Source organism: Balaenoptera acutorostrata, chromosome 13 (assembly GCF_949987535.1).
Source record: "Balaenoptera acutorostrata chromosome 13, mBalAcu1.1, whole genome shotgun sequence".
In the NCBI taxonomy this organism is placed as follows: Eukaryota; Metazoa; Chordata; class Mammalia; order Artiodactyla; family Balaenopteridae; genus Balaenoptera; species Balaenoptera acutorostrata.
The window spans coordinates 86,910,710-86,938,601 of record NC_080076.1 but is presented as its reverse complement, the minus strand read 5'-3'; the positions used below and the strand labels follow the sequence as shown (position 1 = coordinate 86,938,601).

Below are 27,892 nucleotides of genomic sequence, written 5' to 3'. Positions count from 1 at the left end.
TTTCCCATCAACAGAGTCAAACACTGTGTGACCTTTTGTGACCAGCTGCTTTTGACCAGCATCATGTTTTCAAGGTTCATCCAAATTGTAGCATATGTCAGTATTTCATCCCTTTTTGCCTGAATCATATTCCAGATACACCACATTTTATTCACCTTTTCATCAATTGATGGACATTTGGGTGGTTTCTACCTTTTGGCGATTATGAATAGTGCTGCTATGAACATTCATGTACCTGTTTTTGTGTGGACACATGTTTTCATTTCTCAGACCCTACAAGTGGAATTGGTGGGTCATATGGTAACTATTTTTAACTTATTGAGGAACTGCCATACTGTTTTCCACAGTGGCTGCACCATTTTACATTCTTACCAGCAATGCAGGAGCTTTCCAATTTCTTCACATCCTTGCCAACACTTGTTATTATGTGTTTCTCTGATTACAGCCATCCAGAAAATAATTTTTATAGACATCTTGTTTATCTTCACATTCAACCCTGTGAGCCTTTATTTTTTTATTTTATTTTTTTACTGAAATACAGTTGACACAATATTATATTAGCCTCAGGTGTGCTATACAGTGATTTAACATTTGCATACATTATGAAATGATCACCAAGATAAGTCTAGTAACCATCTGTCCCCATACAAAGTTATTACAATACTACTGACCACATTCCTTATGCCGTATATTACATCCCTGTGGCTTATTTATTTTGTAACTGGAGGTTTGTACCTCTTAATCCCTTTCACCTATTTCACTCCCCCTCCAGCGCCTCCCCTCTGGCAACCACCTGTTTGTTCTCTGTATCTAAGAATGTTTTCATTTTGTTTTTGTTTGTTTGGTTTGTTTTTTAGATTCCACAAATAAGTGAGATCATATAGTATTTGTCTTTCTCTGTCTGACTTATTTCACTTAGCATAATACTCTCTAGGTCCATACATGTTGTTACAAATGGCAAGATTTCATTCTTTCTTAAGGCTGAGTAGTATTCTATTGTATATACGTACCACATCTTCTTTATCCATTTGTCTATTGATGGACACTTAGGTCGCTTCAATGTCTTGACTATTGTAAGTAATGAATGCTACTGTAAACATAGGGGTGCATGTATCTTTTCAAATTAGTGTTTTTGTTTTCTTCACTGTGAGCTTTTATAGTAGGGCTCCCCAACTAAGGGAAACAGCCTCAGATTTGTAAAGTGAGTCGTCCAGGTCTGCTTGAAGAGACACCTGTTTCAGATATACAGGGAGCTCCGGGGCCAGGTGGTATCCCTGGGATCTTTGCAACCTCTTTCTCCCTTGGAGAGAGGTTTGTCTTGATGGAGGGTCTGTCCGAAGATCAGGGACATGACCTCCCTAAAGAGATTGGTGTGTTTGGGTCCCTGTAGCCTGGGGCTGCCCTTCCACCCTCTCTCTCCTGTCTAGATAGTTAAAAGGTACAGTTCCAATGCCATTGTTGTCTTCAGGGCAGTTCTAACTTGGCCAGGTCCTAACGGCATAAATGCAGGCCTTGCCCAGAGGAAGGACGCCTTCTGTTTTTTGTAAAGTTGCCATGTGGGCTAGTGATGGCCTGATCTGCTCACCTGCCGAGGCCTGGTTCTCATGGAGAAGGGAACAACCCAAAGCCCCAGCAAGCCTGAGCTGCTCCCGAGGGTCGGGGGGTGGTGAGGCTGCCGCCCTGGGCAGGCTGTGACCCCACTCCGGCCCCTCACCCCCGCAGGAGCTGGAGCTGGTGGAGGACGTGTGGCGAGGGGAAGCACAAGACCTCCTTTCCCAGATCGCCCAGCTGCAAGAGGAGAACAAGCAGCTCATGACCAACCTCTCCCACAAGGACGTCAGCTTCTCTGAGGAGGAGTTCCAGAAGCACGAAGGTAAGAGGAGGGGCCGGCGTGGGGGGTGAGGAGAAGGCTCTTCCCACTGCCATCACCGGCATCACCAGTGACAGTCAGGAGCGTGGTCCCCGAGCAATGGTGTCTCATGTCATGTGGATTCTCACCATCACTCTGCCCGAGAGACACTGTGTAGCCTGGTTTACAGGTGAGGAAACTGAGAGGTTCATTTGACGAATTGTTAGAGAGTCCTCACTTTTCCAGCCTCTTCTGGGTATACACTGGGTATACACATTGGGCAAGACAAAGCCCCTGCCCTCGTGAAGCTTATGTTCTAGTGCAGAGGAGATAGATGATAACTTTGTAAACAAACAGAGGACACAGTTCCAGATTCTGACCAGGGTTATGGAAGAACTAAAATCTGGGGGGGGATATGATAGAGGTGACTTGGTGGGGTGCTTCTTTGGATATGGTGATCAAGGAGGGCCTCTCTGATGAGGTGACATTTGAGCCCTAATGAAGTCATGGAGTGAGCCATGCAAATATCTTGGGGGGAGAGCAGGTGCAAAGGCCCTGGGGCATGACTGTTTATGGAAACCAAGGAGACCAGTGTCACAGAAGATGATCAAGGCCAAGGGTGGTTAAAGATGAGGTCAGTGGGGTCAGCAGGGGTCAGATCACATAGCCCCTTAGAGGCCAAGGTTTGGATTTTATTCTAAGTGTTCTGGGAAGAAATTTGAGGTGCTTGTCACGGGTACACGTTTAACAATGAGCAACCCAGGGTGGCCACCCGGGTCTGAATGGTGCTGGAGGCCCCCAACTGTCGTTCCTCCTACGAACAGTTATCTAGAACCTTGACTCCAGGCCTTCTGCTGGTGCTGGAGAAGCAAAGACAGACAGAGGGGTTTGGTCTGGGCCCCCGTGGGCTGCATCAGCTGTGGGCCCCCCAGCAGCCTCCTCATTCAGAGGCTGGCTCTGATCGCAACGAATCTCAGGCCCAACTCTTTAGTCTGGGTAAACTTCCTGGGTCCCTATACAAGCCCCCTCCTCCCGTTTGTTGGGAAGGGGGTGGACTTCCGTGGGGACCTGAAGTTCAGAACTCGTGTTTACCACTCTGTGAGAGTAAAGTAGCACACTGTATAAGGACCGTAGGGACCAAGGAAAAAGGAAATGTTTGATCCGGGTGCTGGCATCCTCTTTTCCTTGGGTTTCCTTTGTTGAGATGTGAGTCGTGCAGTGAAAACAAAAGTCTTAGCGGTGATAAGAGTTGGTGCTAGAGCCAGACTGCCCAGTGTGAATCCTAACCCAATACTTAACTGGCTGAGTGACCTTGATCAAGTCACTTGACCTTGGTGTGCCTTAAGTGCCCCGTGTAGAAATGGGGGAAATAACCATATCTCCCTCATAAAGTTGTTGTGAGGATTAAATGAACTAATACGTGTAAACTGAATAGTACCTGGTACCCACACTCAGCAGGTGTTAACTGTTGTCACTATGAGCCATTGTTATCGAATCCAATCTCCTTTTTGAAAAGAGGAGGAAAACAGGCTGAGAGGGTGCGTCCTTCCTCTCTATGGCTTAGTAACACTCCGTTGTCTGTTTGGACCACGTTTCATTTATCTATTCATCCACCAATGGACGCTGAGTTGTTTCCAACTTTTGGCTATTGTGAAGAGTGCCGCTGTGAAGGTTCTGGTACCTTCATGTTTTTGTGTGGACATTTGTTTTCGGTGCTTTGAGGTATATTCCTCGGCATGGAATTGCTGAGTCCTGTGGTAACTGTGTTGCACTTAGTGAGGTGCCCACGGCCATCTTTTGTTTTTTTTTGTTTTTGTTGTTTTTTAAATGTTAGTTGTCTCCCTAATTAATATCATTTGGAATTCTACCTTATGGTCTGGTGGTTTTTATTTTATTTTGTATATTTATTTATTAATATTTATTATTTATTTGGTTGTGCTGGGTCTTAGTTGCGGCTTGCCGGCTCCTTAGTTGCGGCATGCGAACTCTTAGTTGTGGCACACATGTGGGATCTAGTTCCCTGACCAGAGATCGAACCCGGGCCCCCTGCATTGGGAGCACGGAGTCTTATCCACTGCACCACCAGGGATGTCCCCATAGCCATCTTTTGGTCTGTGACATTTCTGCAGGGCACCCAGAGGCCTCCAGGGGTGACCTTGGAACTCCCCCTGCCTACCCCAGCGACTCCCTGGAGGCCGCAGGTCCCCCAGGCACGGGCCCGAACACCCTAAGCCGCTTGCTCAGCGCTCGGTCGCATGTGTGTGCACACGGCACCGCCCGTGTGGGAGAGCTTGGCCTCGGCTCTCTGCGTCCCTGCTGGGCTCTTCATCAGACAGCCCACACGGGTGCGATCTGAGATGCAGTTAATTGGCATCTCGCGTGGGTCCAGCTCCCGGGGGTGAGCTCGGGGAGGCTCCAGTGTTCAGCTCGACAGCAGCCCTCACCCAAGTGGAGAAACTGGGCAGATGCCAGGCATGCCTTTCGCAGTTATTTTTATTTTGCCTGGGAAGCCATGGGAACACAATGAGGGCAAAAGCATGTCTTCCACCTGTGAGAGGAACAGACCGTGGGCCGAGGGGTCCCTGGGAGGAGGTGCAGCCCATGAAGTTAGACTGTGTGTCTGACACCACTGTAGGCAGTGGGGCAAGGCCTAGGGGCAAACAGGATTTAGGGGGGGAGTGGGCCGGGATGCCCGCTTAGAAGAGCCAGCCCTGCCCAGAACAGTGCTGCTTTCCCAGCCATTAATACTGGGCACTGAGACGTAGAGAACAAACGTATGGCTACCAAGGGGGGAAGGGAGAGGAGGATGAATTGGGAGAATGGGATTGACACATATACCCTACTATGTATAAAATAGATAACTGATGAGAACCTACTGTAGAGCACAGGGAACTCTACTCAATGCTCTGTGGTGACCTAAAAGGGAAGGAAATCCAAAAAAGAGGGGATATATGTGTACATATAGCTGATTCACTTTGCTGTACAGCAGAAACTAACACAACAGTGTAAAGCAACTATACTCCAATAAAAATTAATTAAAAAAAAAAGAAAAAAAAATACTGGGCAGTGCACTCAGAGCACCTGCCAGTCTCCTGTCTCCCACTCCCTGGAAGTCTCCAGATTAAAAAGCACTTCCCTACTTCTTGTATTTGGAAATCGTCTTGTCAGCACTTGGAAACTACTAGTTAGCACATGCGGAGATGAATTACAGATATGGAAGCGATTGGACTGGGGGCATGGGGGTGCAGAGATACACTCAAGCGTCTGGAAAAAAAATTCCTGGGCTCTGGACAAACAACTCTGTCACCAGGAGAGGATGAAAACTGACCACATATCCATTTTCTGAAGGGCAGCTGAGAACAGCACAGTCCAAAAAAAATGTAAGGGAATACACTGGTTGCTCTTCCGGTTGTGTACATCTTTTGCCTTTTACCAAAAAATGTAAGGCAAGCCACAGATATGATTATGATTTTTCTAGGTGTGGCATTAAAAGAAAGTAAAAAGGACAGGTGAAAGTAATTTCATTAATTTTTTTTTCTTGAGAATAGGTTTACTTATTTATTTATTTATTTATTTATTTACTTTTGGCTGTGTTGGGTTTTCGTTTCTGTGCGAGGGCTTTCTCTATTTGCGGCAAGTGGGGGCCACTCTTCATCGCGGTGCGCGGGCCTCTCATTATCGCGGCCTCTCTTGTTGCGGAGCACAGGCTCCAGACACGCAGGCTCAGTAATTGTGGCTCACGGGCCCAGTTGCTCCGCGGCATGTGGGATCTTCCCAGACCAGGGCTCGAACCCGTGTCCCCTGCATTGGCAGGCAGTTTCTTAACCACTGCGCCACCAGGGAAGCCCCCTCATTAATATTTTTATGTAACCCGGTAGATCCAAGATATCATCCTTCGACATGTAATCAATTTAAAAATTATCAGTAGGGGGGAATTTCCTGGTGGTCTAGTGGTTAAGACTCTGTGCTTTCACTGCTGAGGGCCTGGGTTCAATCCCTGGTCAGGGAACTAAGATCCTGCAAGCCGCATGGTGCAGCCGAAAAAAATAAATAAAAATTTTAAAAATTTAAAATAAAAATTATCAGTAGGGTATTTTGCATTTTTTTCATATTAAATCTTTGAAATCTGGTGGGTTATTCATTTATATATAATGTAATATATATATGTATGTTTTACTGTGGTAACATACACATAAAATTTCTCATCTTAAGCTGGGACAAAGTGAGAGAGTGGCATGGACATATATACACTACCAAACGTAAAACAGATAGCTAGTGGGAAGCAGCCGCATAGCACAGGGAGATCAGCTCGGTGCTTTGTGACCACCTAGAGGGGTGAGATGGGGAGGGTGGGAGGGAGGGAGATGCAAGAGGGAAGAGATATGGGAACATATGTATATGTATAACTGATTCACTTTGTTATAAAGCAGAAACTAACACACCATTGTAAAGCAATTGTACTCTAATAAAGAGGTTAAAAAAAATTTTTCTCATCTTAACCATTTCTAAGTGTATAGTTTAGCAGCGTTAAGAACGTTCACATTGTTGTACAACCAGACTCCGGAACTCTTTTCATCTTGCAAATGTAAACCTCTGTCCCCATTAAACAATAACTCTCCATTTCTCCCTCCCCCAGCCCCTGGCAACCGGCATTCTACTTTCTGTCTCTATAACTTTGACTACTCCAGGTACCTCACATAAGTGGAATCATACAATATTTGTCTTTTTGTGACTGGTTTATTTCACTGAGCATAATGTCCTTGAGTTTCATCCATGTTGTAGTTGTGTCAGAATTTCCTTCCTTTTTAAGGCAGAGTAATATCCCATTGTATGGATAGACCACATTTTGTTGATCTACCCATCTGTTGATGGCTTATGTGTAGTTTACATTTTCAGCACATGTCCATTTGGACGTGCCCTATCTCAGGTGCTCCGTTGCCACTAGTGGCTGCTGAGTTGGACACACAGAGCTAGAATATTCTTGGAGATGTGCCCGGGTAGAGCAGTCCATTATAAGGGGAATGGGCTGTGGAGTGAGGTGGACCTGAGTTTAAATCTCAGACCCAGGGCTTCCCTGGTGGCGCAGTGGTTGAGAGTCTGCCTGCCAATGCAGGGGACACGGGTTCGAGCCCTGGTCTGGGAAGATCCCACATGCAGCGGAGCAACTAGGCCCGTGAGCCACAACTACTGAGCTTGCGCGTCTGGAGCCTGTGCTCCGCAACAAGAGAGGCCGCGATAGTGAGAGGCCCGCGCACCGTGATGAAGAGTGGCCCCCACTTGCCGCAACTAGAGAAAGCCCTCGCACAGAAACGAAGACCCAATACAGCCAGAAATAAATAAATAAATTAATTAATTAAAAAAAAAAACTCAGACCCACTCTTACCAATGCATCACCTTGTTCCCATCCTCAGGTTCCTCACCTGTAAGGTGGGTGTGGCAACTCCTGATGCCCAGGACTGTTGAGAAAAATATATACAGCATCAAATGCAGAACTAGTCAATAAAAGATAGCCCTGAGGGCAATTATGTTGCTTTTGTCCTACCAGTTGAACCTTTTGTGGGACCCGAGAGTGGCTGATATGAATTTCAGCTCAATAGAAATCGTCTGTGCACCTTCTATATAGGACTTTCTCCATATGCTTGCTGTATTAGTTTCCTGGGGCCACTGTAACAAATGACCACAAACTGGGAGGCTTCAAACAAAGAAATGTGTTTTCTCACAGATCTGGAGGCCAGGGGTCCAAAATCAAGGTGTCAGCAGGGCTGTGCGCCCTCCAAAGGTTCTAGGGGAAGAAGCTCCCTGCCTGTTCCAGGTGGCAGCTCTTGGCTTGTGGCTGCATCACTCCAGGCTCTGCCTCTGTTGTCACGTGGCCTCCTCTGTGTGTCTGTGTGTCTGACTCTCCCTCTCCTTTCTCTTGTAAGGACCCAGTCATTGGATTTAGGGCGCACGCTCAGTTAGCCTGACCTCCCCTTAACTTAATTACATCTGCAAAGACCTATTTTCAAGTAAGGTCACATTCTGAGGTTCCAGGTGGATGTGAAGTTTGAGGGGACATTATTCTCTCCAGTACACCTGCTGATAACATAAGGAGCTTGGGCTGTGAGACTTTGAGAGGCAGTAGAGTGGTCGCAAGACTGTGGATTCTGGGGACTTCCCTGGTGGCACAGTGGTTAAGACTCCTCGCTCCCGATACAGGGGGCCCGGGTTTGATCCCTGGTCAGGGAACTAGAGCCCACATGCTGCAACTAAGGCCCAGCGCAACCAAATAAATAAATAAATAATTTTTTTTAAGTACTATGAACAAAAGATGGTCTGTCCATGTAATGGGATATCATTCAGCCATAAAGAGGAATAAAGCACTGATACACACCACAACGTGAAAGAAAAAAAAAAAGAAGTGTGGATCCTAGAGCCAGACTGCTGGAACTTGAATCCTGGTATTAGCTGTGTGGCCTTGTAAAAGTTAACAAGCTACTGTGCACCTCAGGTTCATCGGCTCTACAAGGCGGGCAGCAGGGGTCCTACTTCGTAAAGTATTCTGAGGATAAAATGAGTTAAGTTCTGTTTATATCAGCATCTTCTAGAAGGAGACCTGAGGCGAGGATGTTCCTCTGCAGGTGATTTATTAAGGAAGCAGCCCTAGAAAAGACTGTTGGGGAAGTGGGGGGATCAGGACAGGGAAAGGAGGAAGCCCAACAAAGCCCATGCAGGGCAGCGAGCTCTGGAGTGTGAGTTACACCTCAGAGTTGCCCTGCCCTTAGGCACGGGGCCTGTGCTTTCTTACAGAGCCTGCCAGCCAGGGAGCCCAAGGTGCCTGGTCAGTAGCAAAAGCACACTGAAGAGGGGCGAGGGGTGAACACAGGGATCCGAGGGGGTCTGAGCACCACTTCATCCATGGTGAGCGCTGAGCCCAGTAGCTGGTGACGGCAGGCGCTTGATAAACATCACCATCCAGTATCAAAGGCGCTTTTCTGGCTCTGGGGGAGTGAACATGTGTGGGTCTGGTACTAAGAGACCTGGATTATGCTCCAAATGGCCACTAACTAGCAGATCTGGGGCAAGCGGCTCTATCTTCTCAGGGTGTTTTCTTCTTGTAGAGATTGAGGGGGACAGACAATATGGGTTTGTGGGTGTTGGTGGTTGTTTTGGTCTTTAACAATAGAAACTATTACATGTATTCATTCATGTTGTAAAAGTTGAAACAAAACTCAAGAAAAACATGAGAATTCCCTTTGCCTCCTTCTCACTCACCAGAGGGAAAGCCATCCCTTTCTATGCATTTACACACATATTCCATGGGCGTGTTTTTTTTAAATAAGAAAAAGCTCCTACAGTGCTGGCGTTGACATTGCAGGGAATGTGTTTTGTTTTTAAAATAAAAGGGATTATGCTGTATGGATTATCACTTGCCTTTTTTTTTAACAAATGAAAATTATGTATTTACTGTTTGGATTGCCCTTTTAGAAAAATTGACAAGCGAGTCACAGAACATAAAATTAACAGTTTTAAAGTGTACAATTCGGTAGCATTTAGTACATCATTTAATGTATTTATAATGTTGTACCATCATCACCTCTATTTAGTTCCAAAACATTTTCACCACCCGCAAAGGAGACCCTGCACCCATAGCACTCACTCCCCAATCCCCCCTCCCCCCGCCTCTGGTAACCTCTAGTCTACTTTCTGTCTCTGTGGATTTGCCTGTTCTGGACATTTCATATAAGTAGACTCATACAATATGTGGCCTTTTGTGTCTGGCTTCTTTCACTCAGCATCATGTTTTCAAGGTTCATCCACATTGTAGCCTGTGTCAGTGCTTCATTTCTTTTTACGGTTGAATAATATTCCGTCATTTGGATAGATCACATTTTTTAATCCATACATCTGTTGATGGACATTTGAGTTACTTCCATCTTTTGGCCATTGTGAATAGTGCTGCTGTGACTTTGTCACTTGCCTTTTGCTTTTTTTTTTTTTAAAGGTCAAGTTTTTTTTGTTTTTTATAAATTTATTTATTTATTTGTTTATTTTTGGCTGCATTGGGTCTTCGTTGCTGCGCGTGGGCTTTCTCTAGTTGTGGCGAGCGGGGGCTACTCTTCGTTGCGGTGCACGGGCTTCTCATTGCGGAGGCTTCTCTTGTTGCGGAGCACAGGCTCTAGGTGCACGGGCTTCAGTAGTTGTGGCACGCAGGCTCAGTAGTTGTGTTGCGGGCTCTAGAGCGCAAGCTCAGTAGTTGTGGCACACGGGCGTAGTTACTCCGCGGCATGTGGGATCTTCCCGGACCAGGGATCGAACCCGGGTCTCCTGCATTGGCAGGCAGATTCTCAACCACTGAGCCACCAGGGAAGCCCTTGCCTTTTTCTTTTAACTGGCTACATAGTGTCCAATTGTGTGGAAAGTACTTGTTTAATCATTGCCTTGCTAGTGGATGTTTAGATCATTACCAGTTTTTACTACTACAAACTCGGGACCTGGAACTGACCTTGGACTTGCTTCTCTGTGCACTTGCCCGAATGTCTCTTTAATTTAGATCCCGGGATCCTGCATTGCTGGGGTGACTAAACAGTTGCTCAGAACTCTCCTGGCTTTTGTCTGTGTCTGTGAGTCTATTAAAAACTCTTAACCTTTTAATTTTTCGAAGCATTTTCGTAACGACGCTTGGACTTAGCAGCAACCTTTGGAGTAGGGAAAACTGGTATTTCTATTCTATAGATAAAATAACAGCTAACACTTAGAGACTCTTACTCTGTGCCAGGCCTGTTGTGAGCACTTCATGTAGATTAACATAAGCAACCTCACAAGAGCCCCCCAGGTGGGGCCTCCACATGATCCCCATTTGCAAGTGAGAAAACAGGCACAAGGCACAAGTTCAGCTGCAAGGTAAGTGGCAAAGCCAGGAATGAGTCCGAGTAATCTAGCTCCAGACTCTAAGCTCTTGACCATTTGTTCTCTGGCTTCTTAGTCCTACAGCTACCAACACCCATGACGGATGGGGATTTCCCTGATGGTCCAGTGGTTAGGATTCTGGGCTTTCACTGCCGTGACCCGGGTTCAATCCCTGGTCGGGGAACTGAGATCCCGCAAGCCGTGAGGTGTGGCCAAAAAAACCAGTTGCTTTCTTTGGGAATTCCCTGGCGGTCCAGTGTTTAGGACTCGGCACTTTCACTGCGGTGGCCCGGGTTCAATCCCTGGTCGGGGAACTTGGATGCAGCTGGGTTCCAGGTCCAGGTTTCCTTTCTCTGGACTTATGCTCCCCTGCGCCCACCCACGTAGCTGTTCTGCTCACCTGATTTCTCCAGGAGTGGAATCTGCCCCCACCGAGAATTAAATTTAATGAGTTAGGCCCTTGATACCCCTGCCTGGAGCCTTTGCAGGACAGGTGCTCAGAGACCAGTGAATGCTTTCGTGGCTTTTTCACAGACTCTGCCTACAGCTGATTTCAGCCCTCCTCCTCCACACAGACACACAGACAGACACACACACACACACACACACTCACTCATGCACTGTGTCTAAGGAGCACTTTTTCGGGAGACGTTAGCAATGTCCTCTTGTCACACTAGCCCAGGCCCAGGCCCCGCCTTGCAGCAGTGGCCCAGGAGTTTTGGGAGGGGGACACCTGGTGCCCGGGACCCCCAGATGGCCCTGTGTTTCCCCATTGCAAGTCTCGGGGCCCTTCAGCTCAGGAGTCCAGCTGAAGAGCATCCTTTGAGGAGCAAGGAGTGTCTGAAGAAATAACTGACTTTATAAACTCCAAGTGGAACGTGTAGCTGTTCTTTTTCATGGCTGTATAGTATTCCATTGCTTGTTAGTATCAAGGTTTATCTATTCATTCTACTATTTCTTAAATATTTATTTTATTTATTTTCCTTATTTTTTTGGCTGCATTGGGTCTTAGTTGCAACACACCAGGGAAGCCCTTGGTTCCCTGATCTTCGTTGAGGCATGCAGGATCTTTCCTTACAGTGCGAGGTCTCTTCGTTGCAGTGCTTGGGCTTCTCTCTGGTTGTGGCGTTCGGGTTTTCTCTCTCTAGTTGTGGCGCAAGGGCTCCAGAGCACGTGGGCTCTGTAGTTTGCAGCATGCGGGCTCAATAATTGGTGGCGTGTGGGCTTAGTTGCCCCGAGGCATGTGGGATCTTAGTTCCCCAGCCACGGGTTGAACCCATGTCAGAGAGGTGGAATAAAGAAAAACATCATGGGACTTTCCCTGGTGGTCCAGTGGTTAAGACTCTGTGCTTCCACTGCAGGGGGCACGGGTTCAATCCCTGGGCAGGGAACTAAGATCCTGCATGCCGAGTGGCATGGCCAAAAATTTAAAAAAAAAAAAGAAAGAAAGAAAGAAAAGAAAAACATCAGCATGTCCCCACTTTGCAGGTGAGGAAATGGAGGTTCAGAGAGGTTAATGTCACTTCAAAATTCAGAAGCCATATGCTGTGATGGAACCCAGGCATTCAAGGTCAACTTTATTGCCTCCAGGGCCTCCCAGTCACTCAGTTGACAGCTTTTCTCATCACAATTCCTTTCCTTCCAGCTTGTCTCATTTGCATACCAGGCACCCCTGCCCTCCTGTAAGTCTTTCCTCTATGGCTGTCCCTTCCTGGTCTCCTTGGCCTGACCCTCCAGCTCCATGCAGGCTCTACGTGTTGAGATCCTGAGGTTCTTGTTGCCCCTTTAGAGGAAAATTCAGCCTCCTTACCTGGCCTGCGAGGCCCTGCATGGCCCAGCCTCACTCCCAGCTCAAGCCTGTATCACCCCCTCAGCCACTGTGCTTCGGCCACTGGCACTGCCCTCCAGCTCCTCAGATGCAAGGTCTCCTCCCATAGGGCCCCTGCCTGGGAACACTCATCCGCGTCACCTGGCTGCCCTTCCCCACTTCCGGTCTCAGCATAAATGACCCTTGTCCAAGAGGCCTTCCTGCACCCACAGTCTACATTGGGTCTCCCTCATCATTCTTTCTCAGCCCCCGTTGAGTCTTTCACAGTACTTGTCATGGTCTGTGATGATACACACATCTGTCTAATGCCTGTAAGTTGGTGAGAGCAGAATTGTACCACACTTATTTGCCATCATGACCCTAGCGATTAGCTCAGTGTCAGGTATACAGCAGGTGCTCGATAAATACTTGAGGAATGAATGTCGAATGTGTATGCACAGTAAAATGTGAGTACTCCCAGCAGGTGGCCCTGTCTGGAACAAAGTATGGGTTGGAGTCTGCCCCATGGTGACACATTCTGGTGACCTGCCAGGAGCCTCTGAGTCTTGTCCCCCAGTGGGGAGGCAGCATGGCATCATGGAGAGGACACAGGACTTGGAGTCAGAAAACTTGAGTTTGAGCCCCAGCTCCGCCAATGCCTAGCTGTGCGACTTTGAACAAGTCTTCTCTGGGCCTCAGTTTTCCGTATCTGTAAAATGGGACTCATGTTAAAACGGCAACAACAATAATACCCATTTCCAGTGGTTGGGAATGAGAATGAAATAGGGTCGAGGGTGTAAAGCAGTTTATCCTTACTGGGCTTAGTAGGAGTGAGTTATACGTTGGGAACGTGGAGGGGAACTAGTCCCTCTTCCATCGGCCGGCCTGGAGCATCTACCACGTATGAAGCCCCAGACTACAGAGACGATTGAGACAGGATGGCTGCCTTCTGGGACCGTCCTGCCTTTGTGCCTGTTACATAAAGTCTCCAGCTCATCAGGGGCAGGGTCTGGGTCTTCTCTGGGTTTGTAACCCCAGCAGCATCACACACTGTTCTAGACACGCACCATGAATGCTCATTCATCGTGGTTACTGCCTGCTTGGGAATATCCAGGACATGAGGAGGGCGGCCAGTGGAAAAGCTTCAGATGGGATGGAGCAGCTTAGAGAAGGGAGTCCCATGGGGAGAATAGCTGAGGAATCACCCACATAGTGTCTTTTCCCCAGGGCCTGGTTGTCTAGCGGTATGTCCCCAAGTCCCATAGGGGAGGGAAGTTGGAGAGAAACAATGGTTTCTCCCTTGTTAATCTGTGGTTGAGCCTGACCACCACTCTCCCCAGCCCTGGCCTCCTGGGGAGCAGGGATTAGCCCTCAGCCTTAGTGCCAATGAGAGGCTGAATAATGGGCCCCCTAAATATCAGGTCCTAATCCTTGGAACCTGTGGCTGTTACGTTATATGGTAAAATCTTTACAGATGTAATTTAGTCAGAATCTTCAGATGGGCATTTATCCTGTACTATTTGGGTGCACCCTAAATGCCATCACAAGTGTCCTTATAAAAAGGAGGCAGAGGACTTCCCTGGTGGTCCAGTGGTTAAGACTCTGTGCTCCCAATGCAGGGGGCATGGGTTCAATCCCTGGTCAGGGAAGTTCCACATGCCTCGCTGTGCGGCCAAAAAAAAAATTTTTTTTTAAAAAAAGGAGGCAGAGAGAGATTTGACACGGACAGAAGAGAAGGAGGCATGTGACCACAGAGGCAGAGACTAGAGTGATGGGACCCCAAGCCAAGGAACGCTGGCAGCCACCAGAAGCTGGAAGAGGCCAGGAACAAATTCTCCCCTAGAGTCTCCAGAGGGAGCACAGATGTGGTGACATCTTGATATTGGACTGATATTTGATTTTTTTTTTTTTTTTTTTTTTTTTGCCCATGCTGCATAGCTTCCAGGATCTCAGTTCCCCAACCAGGGATAGAGCCCAGACCACGGCAGTTAAAGCCCAGAATCCTAACCACTAGCCCAGCAGGGAACTCCCAATATTGGACTGATTTTAAACTTCTGCCTTCTGGAACTTTGAGAAAATAAATTTCTGATGCTCTTAGCTACCAAAATTTGTTGGTTATTTGTTACAGCAGCACATGAAACTAATACAGCATCCATCCTCACCTTCCTTAATTCACCAAAGCCCTGAGCAGACACCTACTGTGTGCCAGGCACTAAGCTAGTCCAGGGATACACAGTGAATAGGTTAGACAAGGTCTTACCTCCTGGGCTGACAGTATACTTGGGGGATGAGGGGCAGGGAGAACAGACAACAAACAAGTAAGTAACAGACAACACCCCTTGAGCACCTGCTGTATACCAGGCATCTTCTTCAATATTGGCTTCATGTGTATTAACAAGAGCAATCCTCGCAGCAGCCCTATGGGGTAGGTACTGTTATTCCCATTTTAGAGATGTGGAAACTGAGGCACAGGTTGGGTAGCCCAAAGCCACACAATTAATAAATGGGAGAACCAGTGTTTGATCTCCAGAGCCGACCCTCTGAATCACTATGCAGTATCATCTTTCATTAGATGAAAAGATGTACCAGACACTTAGCCACTGTAAAAAGTGAGGAGATGGATGGTGTGGGAGGAGGGGGCTACTTGGTTTGGGGGGGGTGGTCAGGGAAGGAGAGGCCTCTGTGAGGAGGTGACTTTGAGCTGAGGCCTGAGAATCAAGGGAAGCCAGCCTGGGGGAGGTCGGTAGGAAGGGACTTGCGGGAGCTGGAAACAGCAAATGCCCTGCAGTGGGGATGAGCAGGGGAAGGATGGAGGGGCAGAAAGCAGGCGCTGGGGAGGGGCAGACGAGCAGAGATGAGTCCAGGAGGAGGTGGGGGGCAGGTTCATCTCGATGGGGAGCCGCCGGATGGTTTAAGCAGGGGAGGGAGGTGGATGCACCCACGGGTCCCTCTCACCCCACCCCAGGCATGTCGGAGCGGGAGCGACAGGTGATGAAGAAGCTGAAGGAGGTGGTGGACAAACAGCGCGACGAGATCCGCGCCAAGGATCGGGAGCTCGGGCTGAAGAACGAGGACGTCGAGGCTGTAAGTGCTGAGCCCCGGCCCTGTGTCCGCCCTCCCGGCCAGTGGGTACCAGCAAGAGACGGGATCCTCCCCTCAGGAAGAGCTCCTTCTCCCCGTCGGTCTCACTCCATGGGCTCCGTGGGGTGGGGATCCTGCTTACGGCTTGAGAAGCCCAGCCCTGAAACAGTTGCTGTGCGGAGGACCCTCGGCCGAGTCTTCACTGGAGCAGTAGGAGGGAACATGGCACTGCCCAGTGACCTGACTCTTTCCACACACTGAGGAGGTCCCAGGGCCTGGTCAGCCTCTGCTCTGACCCTGAGGCTTCCTCCAGCCCATCCCCCTCATGCCCCAGCATGGTCCAGGCTGCTCCGGGAACCTATACGGTGTCTCTGCCTAAATTAGAAAAAGACGCCCCTTTCTCAAGGCACGTTACTTCCCTCTTGGGAAATTGTCATAATATACTAACAAGACACTTATCTTCCATCTATCATAAAATTATCAGTAAATATACACATTGCCCATCTCTGGCATCAACAGAGTTGTAAGAACGTGAACAAATTTCAAACAAATCAAGGCATCTACAGTATGAATGGCACGCCTGTAGATGGTTTGCCCTTGTGCAGTACACAACATGAGCTACTGGATGTGGCGGCCCCATCCAATAGCCTTCCTCTCTCTACAGCTGCAGCAGCAGCAGACCCGGCTGATGAAGATCAACCACGACCTCCGGCACCGCGTCACAGTGGTGGAGGCCCAGGGGAAGGCCCTGATCGAACAGAAGGTAGAACTGGAGGCAGATCTGCAAACCAAGGAGCAGGAGATGGGCAGCCTGCGGGCGGAGCTCGGGAAGCTGAGAGAGAGGCTGCAGGGCGAGCTCAGCCAGAACGGAGAGGAGGAGCCTGTGGTGAGTGGGAAGCTGGCTTCTGCAGGCTGGCTCGAGGGGGGCCAGGCTGCCTTGCTTTTTCCCCATTACACTTGAGAGAAACGGGAGGCCGAGGGAGGGCCAGCTGCTGGCTAGAAGACACACAGCTGGGCAGAGGCAGGGCTGGGCCTGGAACCCAGGACTCCCAGCATTCTAGCCCAGGGTATCCAGCTCGGTGGTGGTTACTGGGCATCTGCCATTCATTCATTCAAATAATTATTGACTGTGTTGCAGGCATGGGGGATAAAATAGAGACCTGGTTCCTGTCCGCATGGAGCTTACAGCCAGTATGGGAGACAGACATTAGTCAGATAATCACATAATATACCATGTGACCCAGCAATTCCAATTCTAGGCATGTGCCCAAGAAAACTTAAAATATATGACCACATAAAAATGTGTACACAAATGTTCATAGCAACACTATTCCCAACAGCCAAAAGGTGGAAACAATCTACATGTCCATCAACTGATGAATGGATAAACAAAATATGATCTATGCATACAGTGGAATATTATTCAGCCATAAAAAGGAATGGAATACTGAGACATGCTATAATTTGGATGAACCTCAAAAACATGCTAAGTGAAAGTAGCCAGACACAAAAGCCCCCATATTGTATGAGTCCATTTATTTGAAATGTCTAGAATAGACCAATCCATAGAGACAGAAAGCAGATTGGTGGTTGCAGGGACTGGGGAAAGGGGAGAATGGGGAGTGACTTCTAGTGGGTATGGGGCTTCTTTCGGGGTGATGGAAATGTTCTGGAATTAGATAGTGATGATGGTTACGCAACTCTGAATGTACTAAAAATCTCTGAATTTCTTTAATTTTTTTTTTTTAACTTTTATATTTTTTGGTTGCGTTGTGTTGCTGCACGCGGGCTTTCTCTAGTTGTGGCGAGCGGGGGCTACTCTTCATTGAGGTGCACAGGCTTCTCATTGCAGTGGTGTCTCTTGTTGCAGAGCACGGGCTCTAGGCGCACGGGCTTCAGTAGATGTGGCTCGCGGGCTCAGTAGTTGTGGCTCGCGGGCTCTAGAGCGCAGGCTCAGTAGTTGTGGCACACGGGCTTAGTTGCTCCATGGCATATGGGATCTTCCCGGACCAGGGCTCGAACCCGTGTCACCTACATTGGCAGGCGGATTCTTAATCACTGTGCCACCAGGGAAGTCCCTCTCTGAATTTTATACTTTAAAAGCGTGGATCTTGGGAATTCCCTGGTGGTCCAGTGGTTAGGACTTCATGCTTCTACTGCAGGGGGCACGGGTTCGATCCCTGGTTGGGGAACTAAGATCCCACAAGCTGCGTGGCACGTCCAATTAAAAAAAAAAAAAAAGAGTGGATCTTATGGTAAGTGAATTATATCTCGATTTTTTAAAAAAAGGCGATTCATGCTAAAGGAGAGGGATGGTGCCAGAAGGTCCCATAACTGAGGGAGGGTCTGGAGTGCATAACTAACTGTGTGGACTCTAGAACCAGTCTGCCTCGGTTCCTTACTGCCTCCGTGTCTTTGGATAAATTATTTAGCCTCTTTGCGCCTCAGTTTTCTCATCTCTAAAATGGGAATACTAATAACAATGCTTACCCCCAGATTGGTGTTATGAGAATTAAATGAGTTAGTTCATTTAAAGTGTTAGCTGTTGTTATTGTTACCATGATAGTCTGGAGGAGTCAAAAAGGCTTCCTCAAGGAGGTGATCAAAAGAATGAGTGAAAGTAAACTAGGTGAAGGGGGGGGTGCCATGTGCAAAGGCCCTGAGGCAGGAGAAATTGCAGTGCAGTCAGGAAAGTATAAGAAGGCAAGGGTGCCTGTTGTGCAAGCTGACGATGAGGGAGAGGGTCTGAATAAGGTCAGAGAGGTCGGCAGGGGCCAGTACTGCAGGCCAGGTAAGCTGCAGAGAGAAGTGTGCTTTTTTATCTGCAGGCACTGTGCTGAGTGCTGTGGAGGTTCAAGGAGCTTACAGCCCAGTGCAGGAGACAGACTTGGAGACCAGCAGCCCCACTTAAGGTGGAAGGGGGTTGTCTTAGTGGTAAGAGGTTGTCTTAGTCTGGGTTCCCTTGAAGCAGAGCTTGAGAAAAGGACTCTGGGCAGGAGGTTAATTTGTGAGGTGATCCCAAAGACCAGAGCAGTGAGGGAAGGAGGAAAAGGGAATTTGAGGGTGTGTCACTGAGGTCACAGTGGGAGCTCCGTCCTGCTGGGACCTCTGAGAAGCACCATAGAACACCTCCTGGAACTGTCTTTCTGGAGAAGAAAGGCTTAGAACAGTTATCCACAAATGCCTGTCCCCAATTAGCTAAGAGTGGCCCCCGGAGGTGTCATCTCCCCAACACTCCTGGGCAGAACTTGTGGAGCAGATACTGGAGCAAAAATGGAAAGACATACAGTGTGTGCTTGAGGTGGGCCCCTGTCCACATGGATGGAACTGCGCCACAGCTGCAGCAAAATCCAGGTGGGCCCAGGTTGTGACACGGGGCACCAGAGGTGTCTCCCACGTAGATGTGCCCCCGGAATGTGCCAGGAACACAGAGATAGTGCTGTTAATCCTGATGGGGGTGGCGTGGAGTTTCACGGACCAGCTCTTGCTTCAGCGGGATGTCAGTGATAATAATGCTAAGATTTTGACAGGTAGGTGTAGAAGATGGATGTGCCGTTTCAGAAAAGTACAATGAACCGTTACAGGAAAGCTCAGGGCTTGCCATTTGTTCCAGCAAATATTTATTGACTGTTTCTGGTTTGCAGGCACTGTGCCGGTCTCTTGGGTTACAGGTGGGGGAGGTAAGACAGAGGAGCTTACCATCAGGTTGGCTCTAGTCCCAGCACAGTCATTAAGTGTCTTGTGAATTCAGGCCATACACTTCTAGGTTCTTGGAAGGACAAGAACCTCTGGGATACAGATAGGGAGGTAAGGGAGAGAAGTCTTAAAAGGGAGAGGTTAGAGTCTGCTTTTGGCTAAAAGTGACAGAAGCCTAAGTTAGAATGGTTTAAGGATTTTTTTTTTTTAAAGGAATTTTCAGCTGAATAACTAAAAGCTTTGAGTTAAGGATGGCTTCAGGTATAGCTGGTTCCAGGTGCCCAAATGATGCTGTCACGAATTTGTTTCAGACCTTCTCTCAGCTTTGCTTTCCTCTGTGTTGATGTCATTCTTAAGCAGCCTCTTGCCATATAGTGGCCCCTGGTACTCCACCAGCTTTGCAACCCCAGCAGAAAGAAATTGCTTCTTTCCCAGATTCTCAGCGAGAGTCTCAGGGAGCCTCTCATTAGCCCACCACTGAATCAGTCATTGTGGTCTGAGGTTAGAATATGCATGTCGTCCATTCCTGAGCCACATAGAGATGGCACCCATCTAAGCCACGCTCACAGAGAGTGGGAAAGGGAAGTTTCTCCAGAGGAAAATTGCAATGACTCAGCCCGGAGATGTGCGGGAATGGATACAGACCAATCAGAGACAACAAATGTTAATCATCAGTGCCGGAGAGTCGGGGCTGAGAATGCCACACGCAAAAAATGCTGAGCAGTGAGGGATGTGGATTCTTTCACAGGGTTTCTGCAGGGGAGTGACAGGGTCAGCTCTGAGCTTATGGAGGACAGTTTGAACAAGGAGCTGGTGGCAGACATGGCTGTCAGGAGCCTTTTGCAATAGTCCCGGCAAGAAAGGTGAGGGCTGGACCAAATCTATAGCAGCGGGATGGAGAGGAGGAGCCAGTGGGCGAAGCTTGGGGCTGTCACACCCCCCCCAACCTGCGCTGGGTACCCCTTCCAACCTCCTGAGCCCCACGAGAGCTCAGGCCTGTCTCCGGCTGGGCAGACGGGGCCTGGTCCAAACCTGGGTCCCGAGGACATCACCCCAACCGCAAGACTCTGAGCCCCGCTCCAGGTCTCTTTAGGACAAGGACATTTCACACCATGGCACGGCTGCCGGTCGGTTGCAGTTTCCTTTCTGGCACCATGGGGGAGGGACAGAAACAGGGGAGTAAAATCCGGTAGCCGTTACGACTAACGCACTGAGCTTCTTGGCAGCGTCTGTTCCCAAACCCAGGGCGTCTTTGCAGGGTTTGACGCCATCCCTTGGAGCTGAGTGGCGTTCAGGATGCTTGTCACTCAAACAGGAAAACCGCAGGTAGTGGTGGCTTCATCACCTGCTGCCATGTGACTTGGGGCCTGTCCATCTCTTTGATGGTCAGTTTCCTATCTGACAAATGAGGGACATGAACTTGACTTGATTCAGTCGGTCTAAAAGTTAGTGTGGCTGGGATAGAGGGCGGTGGGATCAGAGGAGGACACAGTGAATTCTGAGTGGAGAGGAGAGGGCAGTGCAGGTCTTCAGGGCTTTGAGATGGGTCTTGTGGGATGGGTAGGATGTCCAGGGGTGGAATGTGGGGCAGGCCATTCCAGGCAGGACGAACAGCATGATCCAGACTAGAGAACGTGCCGCGTGTGGCTGGGGTGGCGGTTAGTCCTGGCACCAGGTTGGTGAGGGAAGGTGGGAGCTATGGAGGGATCCAGAGCCCGGGAGGAATCCATTCTTATCATTGCCTCTTGATTCATATGATTCTTTCTGAGATGCGTCACTGTCATCTCAGTGTGACCTCCAGTAGGCAAGACTCTTTGTATATTTTTAGAACATATTTATTGAGGTGGAATCTATTGAGATGTAATTCACAGACTATACAATCCAACCATTTAAAGTGTACAAGTCAGTGTTTTTTTGTTTGTTGGTTTGGTTTTTGCTTTGTTTAGTTTCTTCATTTTTTGGCCGCGCCGCATGGCCTGTGGGATCTCAGTTCCCTGATCGGGGATCGAACCCGCGCCCCCTGCATTAGAAGGGCGGAATCTTAACCGCTGGACCACCAGGGAAGTCCCCAAGTCAGTGGCTTTTAGTATATTCACTATATTGTGAGATCGTCACTGCTATCTAGAGCTTTTCCATCACCCCAGAAAGCTATGCCGTACACATTAGCACTCACTCCCCATCTCTGTCTCCCCCCAGCCCCTGGCAACCACTAATCTACTTCCTGTCTCTATGGATTTGCCTCTTTTGGACATTTCATCGAAATGGAATCATACAACATGTGATCCTGGCTGCCTTCTCACTCGGCATGTTTTCTAGTTCATCCAGCTCCTCATATTTTAACTGACGGTTTTCCTGCCTTTGACAGTTAGACGTATAAACCCTTAAGAAAATGAGGTTGGCTTCCTGTCTAAAGGACTTTATATAAAATCAATAAGAAAACTGTAAAGTTAATAGTACCTCCTTGATGTCACTGTCTCTGCCTTACAAGTTCTGATTCTTAGTAAGTTAGGGTTTTGTTTTTTTTTTTAAGTATACAGGGAAAGCAGATAGGGTCCTGATGGCTGGCCTGTGAAACAGGGTTTTCAGGCTGAATTCATTCGCGGTAGCCTGGAGCTACCAAGGGTGACCAGAGCACAGTCATTCCCCATCGCTGGGCCAGGGGCTGCTCAGAAGTATGTTCAGTGGCCCTCAAGAGCACAGGAAGCGGCCTTGCTGTGCCCAGGCAGTCGGGAGTGTGCCCAGGAGGCCAGGCCTCAGGATGGAGAGCCCTGGTGGAGGGTGTCGCCTCCCTAAGGCCTCTGGGCAGGCCCCATTGCTTGTCAGCCGGTCTCTGGGGCCTCCCTAGGGAGCACCTGGGGCCTCGGGCATCTCCCTCAGGCTGTGCCCAGAGATCCTCAGGGGACCAGCAGACAATCGGTGATAACCCGAGCCACCTCCGTGGTCCCTCGTGGCATAAGCCTAGAAGGCTCGCTGCTGATCAGCCCGATTGCCATGTCGGGAAGAGCCTTCGCTGTGTCTCTTGAGGACTGGGCTGTATCAGTGCCTGTGTTGGTCTCCAGAAGAGCTGGAGCCCCAAGCTTACCCTCTTCTGCACTTCCAGGCAATGGTCCCAGAAGTCAGGACTTTTCTTGCAAACCAGTCTGGGAATCCCCCAAGCTATAAGGGAATCAGGTTGCTCCTCTGATAAAAGAGCTGTCCCTGGAACTTCCCTGGAGGTCCAGTGGTTAAGACTCCACGCTGCCACTGCAGGGAGCACGGGTTTGATTCCTGGTCAGGGAACTAAGATCCCACAAGCCACTCGGCACGACCAAAAAAAAAAAGAGCTGTCCAGAGGAAAAGAACTCAGGTTCTAAGGAAGCCCTTTGATGTGCTGGGTGATGACAACCCATGGGAACTGCTGCGGCTTGAAAGCCTGTGTTCATAGGAATCCCCGGATGTCTGGGCGGGAAGGGCCCTTAGAAATATTATTGGGTTTTTTTTGTTTTTTTGGCTTTTTTGGTCCACGCTGCACGGCATGTGGGATCTTAGTTCCCCGACCAGGGATCGAACCTAAGCCCCCTGCATTGGCAGCGCAGAGTCTTAACCACTGGACAGCCAGGGAAGTCCTTATTGGGTTTTTGAGAGCTAGATGGGGAAACGAGGGCCCAGGGAGGAGCAAGCAGCTTGCCCAAAGTCCCCTTGGAAAGTGAGGGGCGTGTGGACCCGTCAGCCGGCCCTTCCCAGAGAGGCCGAAAGTCAGGGGACTTGCCCAGTGAATGTCAGGGCCTGAGTTGTTTGGGGAGGGAGGGGCTGGAGGGAGTGTGTGAGCCTGAGATTAGAGTCTACAGCCGCCAGCACCTATGGAGTCCACAGGCAGGGAAGGAAAAAGGGGAGGGCAGTGGGCAGCCATAGAAATAGCATGTAAAAGGGAGCAGCTGCTATGCAGTTACAAGCCCAGTGCTGCCATGTGGACCCAGTGTGACCCAGTCTTCCAATTTTTTTCCCAAAAGGAAGCCCCAAACCCAAACTTCAGTGTGAAATCTCCTGATCTAAAACCATTGGCAACTAATTCAAAAGAGTTTTAGAACACAGTGAAGGCCAAACAAAATAGAGGAGGGGGCCCCCACTGGGGTGGGCCCAGAGGTCTCGGTGAACTCCTACACATTCGTCAAGACCCCATGCACAGAGACCACATCTGCAGTAACGTCTTCCGTGATCCTTCTCAGAGCCTGATGTCCTTGTACCTCTTTAATTATATTACCTTGTAAATTTGTGTGTATCTTTCCTCCACCACCAACTGTCCTATTCGTCTCATTAGCTCAGTGACCAGCAGGCACAAAGTTGATGCCCAGTAATGTTAAGTAAATACTACACATCCGAGGATGCTCTGTGATTAACCTGGGCAGACGAAGAGAAGGGAACTGGCATTAATGAGTGCCTGCTGTATACTAGGCATTTGCACTACGGAGCTTGGGTAGGGGGTACCATCTGAATGTGTGGCCATCAGGTGGTCCGAGGAGCAGCCCCCAAGTCTCTGCAGAGGGAGTCAAACGCTGAAGATATACACTGAGGACACAGCCCCCCGAAGGTGTGGCATCAGCAGACGCCTTAGAGTGCCTTCTCGGGAAGTTAAATCCTCCACCGTTTCCTCCCCAAGTTCGTGGGTGGGAAGAGGCCCCACTCTGATGCCCAGCCGGTCTGAGGGGACGGCGTGTGTCAGGTTTCAGTTTCCTGCTGCCACCACGAGGCGCGTCCCCTGCTCCCTGCTGCTTGCTGCTGACCTGCCGGGTGGCTCTTCTGTCACCTGATCTGCCCTGGTGGGAGGTGTCTCCTTTCAAGTGTCCTTTCCCAGAACAGCACGTCCCTGACTCTCCCAGGACGTGAGGCCTCTCAGCTTTGCCTTCTGGAGTCCTTCAGCATCCTGGCCCATCTAGGTGGGAGTCCCTTTCTCCTTGTGCTTCTGTGGGATTTTTTTTTTTTTTGGTGGGGGCAGGGGGCAGTTCTGTATTTCAGTCCCTCCTTCCCCTGTTCCAGAGCTTTCCCACTGTTGTCCTAAGCTTCTGTCCACTCCTTCTAGACAATCACAAGACATTGGCAGCTCAAGGGTGTCAGGAATAGTACACTGCCTGGAGAGTGTGGGCCACCTGCAGATTTGGACAGCTGACTTGGAAAGCTTGCAAAAACTTCCTTGCTATCAAAAAAGAAAAAAATGTTGGCAAGGATGTGGAGAATGTCAAACCCCTCCTACACTGCTAGCAGGAATGTAGAATGGGGCGGCCACTGTGGAAAACTGTTTGGCAGTTCCTCCAAAAGTTAAACATAGAGTCACCATATGACCCAGCCGTTCCACTCCTAGGTGTATACCCCAAAGAACTGAAAACAGGTGTTCAAACAAATCTTCATACACAGATGTTCATGGTAGCCTTGTTCCCAATAGCCAAAAGGTAGAAACAACCCAAATGTCCATCAGTGGATAAAAGGATAAATAAAATGTCTCTTCACACAGTGGAATATTATTCAGCCATGAAAAGGAATGAAGCACTGACACAGGCTACAATGTGGATGAACCTTGAAAACATGATGCTGAGTGAAAGAAGCCAGACACAAAAAGCCACATATCATATGATTCCATTTCTAGGAAATGTCCAGAAAAGGCAGATCCATAGAGATGGAAAGCAGATGGTGGTTGCCAGGGGCTGGGGGGGAGGGGTGCATGGGGAGTGACTGCTAATGGGTGTGGAGTTTCCTCTGGAAAATGTTTTGGAACTAGGTAGAGGTGGTAGTTGCACAGCACTGTGAATGTCCTAAACACCACCCGCCGCATTGCACGTTTTAAAATGGAAATTTTATGTTAAGTGAATTTTATCACAATTTTTTTTAAAAAAGCTCCTTGCTATGGAAGAGGGCAGGAGGATGGGATTTTGGTGTGAAGCAGGTGATTTAACAGGCTAGGATCCACCTGTGTCACCTGTGTGGAAAAGAAAGAAATGCCCTGCGTGTGAACATTGGCTGTGATGTTACCCACTCCCCCGCCCCAACCAGGGCTTCCACCAAACTCCAGTGAAAAGATGCTCACAGCCACTGGGGAGGAGCAGGCTTGACCAGAAGGCCAGTAACAAATGGGAAACTGTATATGACTTAACATCAAATGAAAAGGAATAGAGAATTGCGCATTGTCTCTGATTCCAACAACTTTGGCCAAATTAGCAATGCACTTGGTTAGAAAATGAGTCAAGAACATGGGAGAGGGAAAGCAGGCAGATTGAAGAGGGTGGCAGCGTTGGGTAGTACGCGGTTTCTTCTCCTCGGACACCTTTTAATGTTATTTGTAATAAAACCCTGAGTCAGGTGGTGAGGCGCCAGGACTGCGGGTCTGGCTATTGAGAAGGCAAACAATGCGCAGGTGGCCGCGGGCTTTGGTCTCCCGAGGGATGCTGACTGCACAGAACATGAGCAGAGGCCACCCTCGAGTTCTTAAAATAGCGTCCTCAGCAAGCTGCTCAGGCCCTGGGAGGGTGGGAAATTCGGGCTCCGGCAGGATGCGGAGTGGGTGCTGGTGGCGGCGGCCAGGAATTCATTAGCAGCATCTCTGCCCTCCTCCAGATGGAGCTGGGCGGAGACGCGTGTGTCTCCGAGGCGGAGAAGGTGGCCATGGATCTCAAGGACCCCAACCGCCCCCGGTTCACACTGCAGGAACTGCGGGATGTGCTGCACGAGAGGAACGAGCTCAAGTCCAAAGTGTTTTTGTTGCAGGAGGAGCTGGCATACTATAAGAGGTGAGTGCCCCTGGGAGCTCCCAGGCTGGCTCCTTTCTGAGGTTGTGCAGAGTCTGGGGACAAATTCGCACCTGGAAGACAAGGATTGCATCTGTATTCGTTGTGGGGACCGTCTCTGGCCTGAAGCACATATATACCAACTCATAATTCCTTTCTGAAACTCTTGGGCTCAGGTGCATTCCTGTTAGAGAAGAATATTATGTATAGTGTATTACCTTATTACCTTATACTACCAGCGAGTTCTGGGGCAGCTCTCCCAAAATCAAACACGTGAATATTTTTGCAGCAAAAGATACGAACATTCCTACTAAATGGGATAAATAAAGACTATAAACAGCCTCACGAGATTTCATTTCAGGTTTTGCCACCAAGTGAATGACCAAAAATAAAACAAAACGGATTTTGGTTTTTAGAGCTTTTTGGATTTTGGAATTAGAGATAAGAGATGGTGGAGCAATAGAGCCTAATATTTGATCATTTAGTCCATCCGTGGCCAATGAACTCCTTGTACATATTAGAGCCGCACTGTCTGATACACTAGCCACGAGCCACATGTGGCTATTTAAATTTAAATGAGTTAAACTTAAGTAAAATGTAATATTCAGTTCCAGTTGCACTCGGCACATTTCAAGCGTTCCATTGGCACTTGTGGCTAGTGGCCACTGTATTGAACAATGAAGATATAGAATATTTCCATCCTCGTGGAAAGTTCTGGGGACAGCACTGCCCTTGACTTAGACCACTGTCTAGTACCTTGCCACCTCACACTTGCTCAGCTTTGTACACACTACCCTTCTATTGGTTCCTCAGAACACACCATGCTTGGTTCTACCTCAAGACCTTTGCACATGCTGCTCCTGCAGCTGGGAAAACACTCCCCTTGGTTCTTCCCATGGTTGGCTCCTGGTCATTCAGGGGTTGGGTCAGATGTCACCTCCTGAGAGAGGCCTTCCTTCTCCATCAACACCCCTCCAAAGGAGCGCTCTGTCCTAGTCACTGTCTATCACTTTACCCAGTTTTACTTTCTTCATGGCGCTTTTCACCGTCTCACATTATCCTGTTTATGAACATGCTTGTTTTATTGTCTGTTTCCACATCAGACTGCAACAACATGAGACCAGAAACCTTATTTGTCTTGTTCATGACTAAGTTCCCTGCACTTAGGATGCAGCTTAGCTCAGAGTAGACGCACAACAACTACCTGTTGAATGGAAAGCTGGAAGGAAGGACAGATGCACCAGATGCGGTCCCTCCCCCAGTAGGGAAGATAAGACATCAGAGAAAATACAGTGCCACACATTTTTATTGAAAACCCACTGTGAGTCTGCCACATAAGAAAGTTTTATGACAGTGTGTGCACTGGCTGTTCAAAGAAGAGAGAACTCACTTCTGGCTTGGGAATGGGGTGGAAATCAGGAAGGCTTCATGGAGGAGGTGGCATTTGAACTGGGCCTTCCCTAAAGGATAGGGGGGTACGTTTCAGGTATGGGAGATGTTGTGGGTGGCATATTCCAGGCAGAATAAACCACAAAGGTGTGGAGACAAGGAAGCATTTGGCAAGAACTGGAAATAGGAAGCCATTCTTTTCGGCTAGAATCTCCAAAGTAAACTTAAAATAGAGATGTGGGTACCTTCCTGAAATTTCTCACATGTGACCAACTGGGCCAAAGGGCCTGCAGGCACCTGTGACCGTTGCCTCCAGGACTGATCCTTCCTCTTAACTGGCCATTCCAGAGGCCAGCCCCTGAGGCAGAGAGCCTGTGGGGCAAAGGCCACCGTTGCTGTCCTCCTGGGTCCCTTATTTTCACTCCCCTGAAA

General features: G+C 48.8%; 1 protein-coding gene across 4 annotated transcripts in view; it reads left to right on the top strand.

The window, feature by feature from the left end:
• Nucleotides 1-27,892, top strand: part of RILPL1 (Rab interacting lysosomal protein like 1) — a 43,277-nt gene that overhangs the window by 6,273 nt on the left and 9,112 nt on the right. For all 4 annotated transcript variants that reach the window (XM_028168342.2, XM_007189625.3, XM_007189626.2 and 1 more), the window contains exons 2-5: nucleotides 1,723-1,873; nucleotides 15,508-15,626; nucleotides 16,288-16,509; nucleotides 25,902-26,074. In XM_028168342.2, the coding sequence (XP_028024143.1) occupies nucleotides 1,723-1,873; nucleotides 15,508-15,626; nucleotides 16,288-16,509; nucleotides 25,902-26,074 (665 nt within the window). The remainder of the gene's footprint in view (nucleotides 1-1,722; nucleotides 1,874-15,507; nucleotides 15,627-16,287; nucleotides 16,510-25,901; nucleotides 26,075-27,892) is intronic.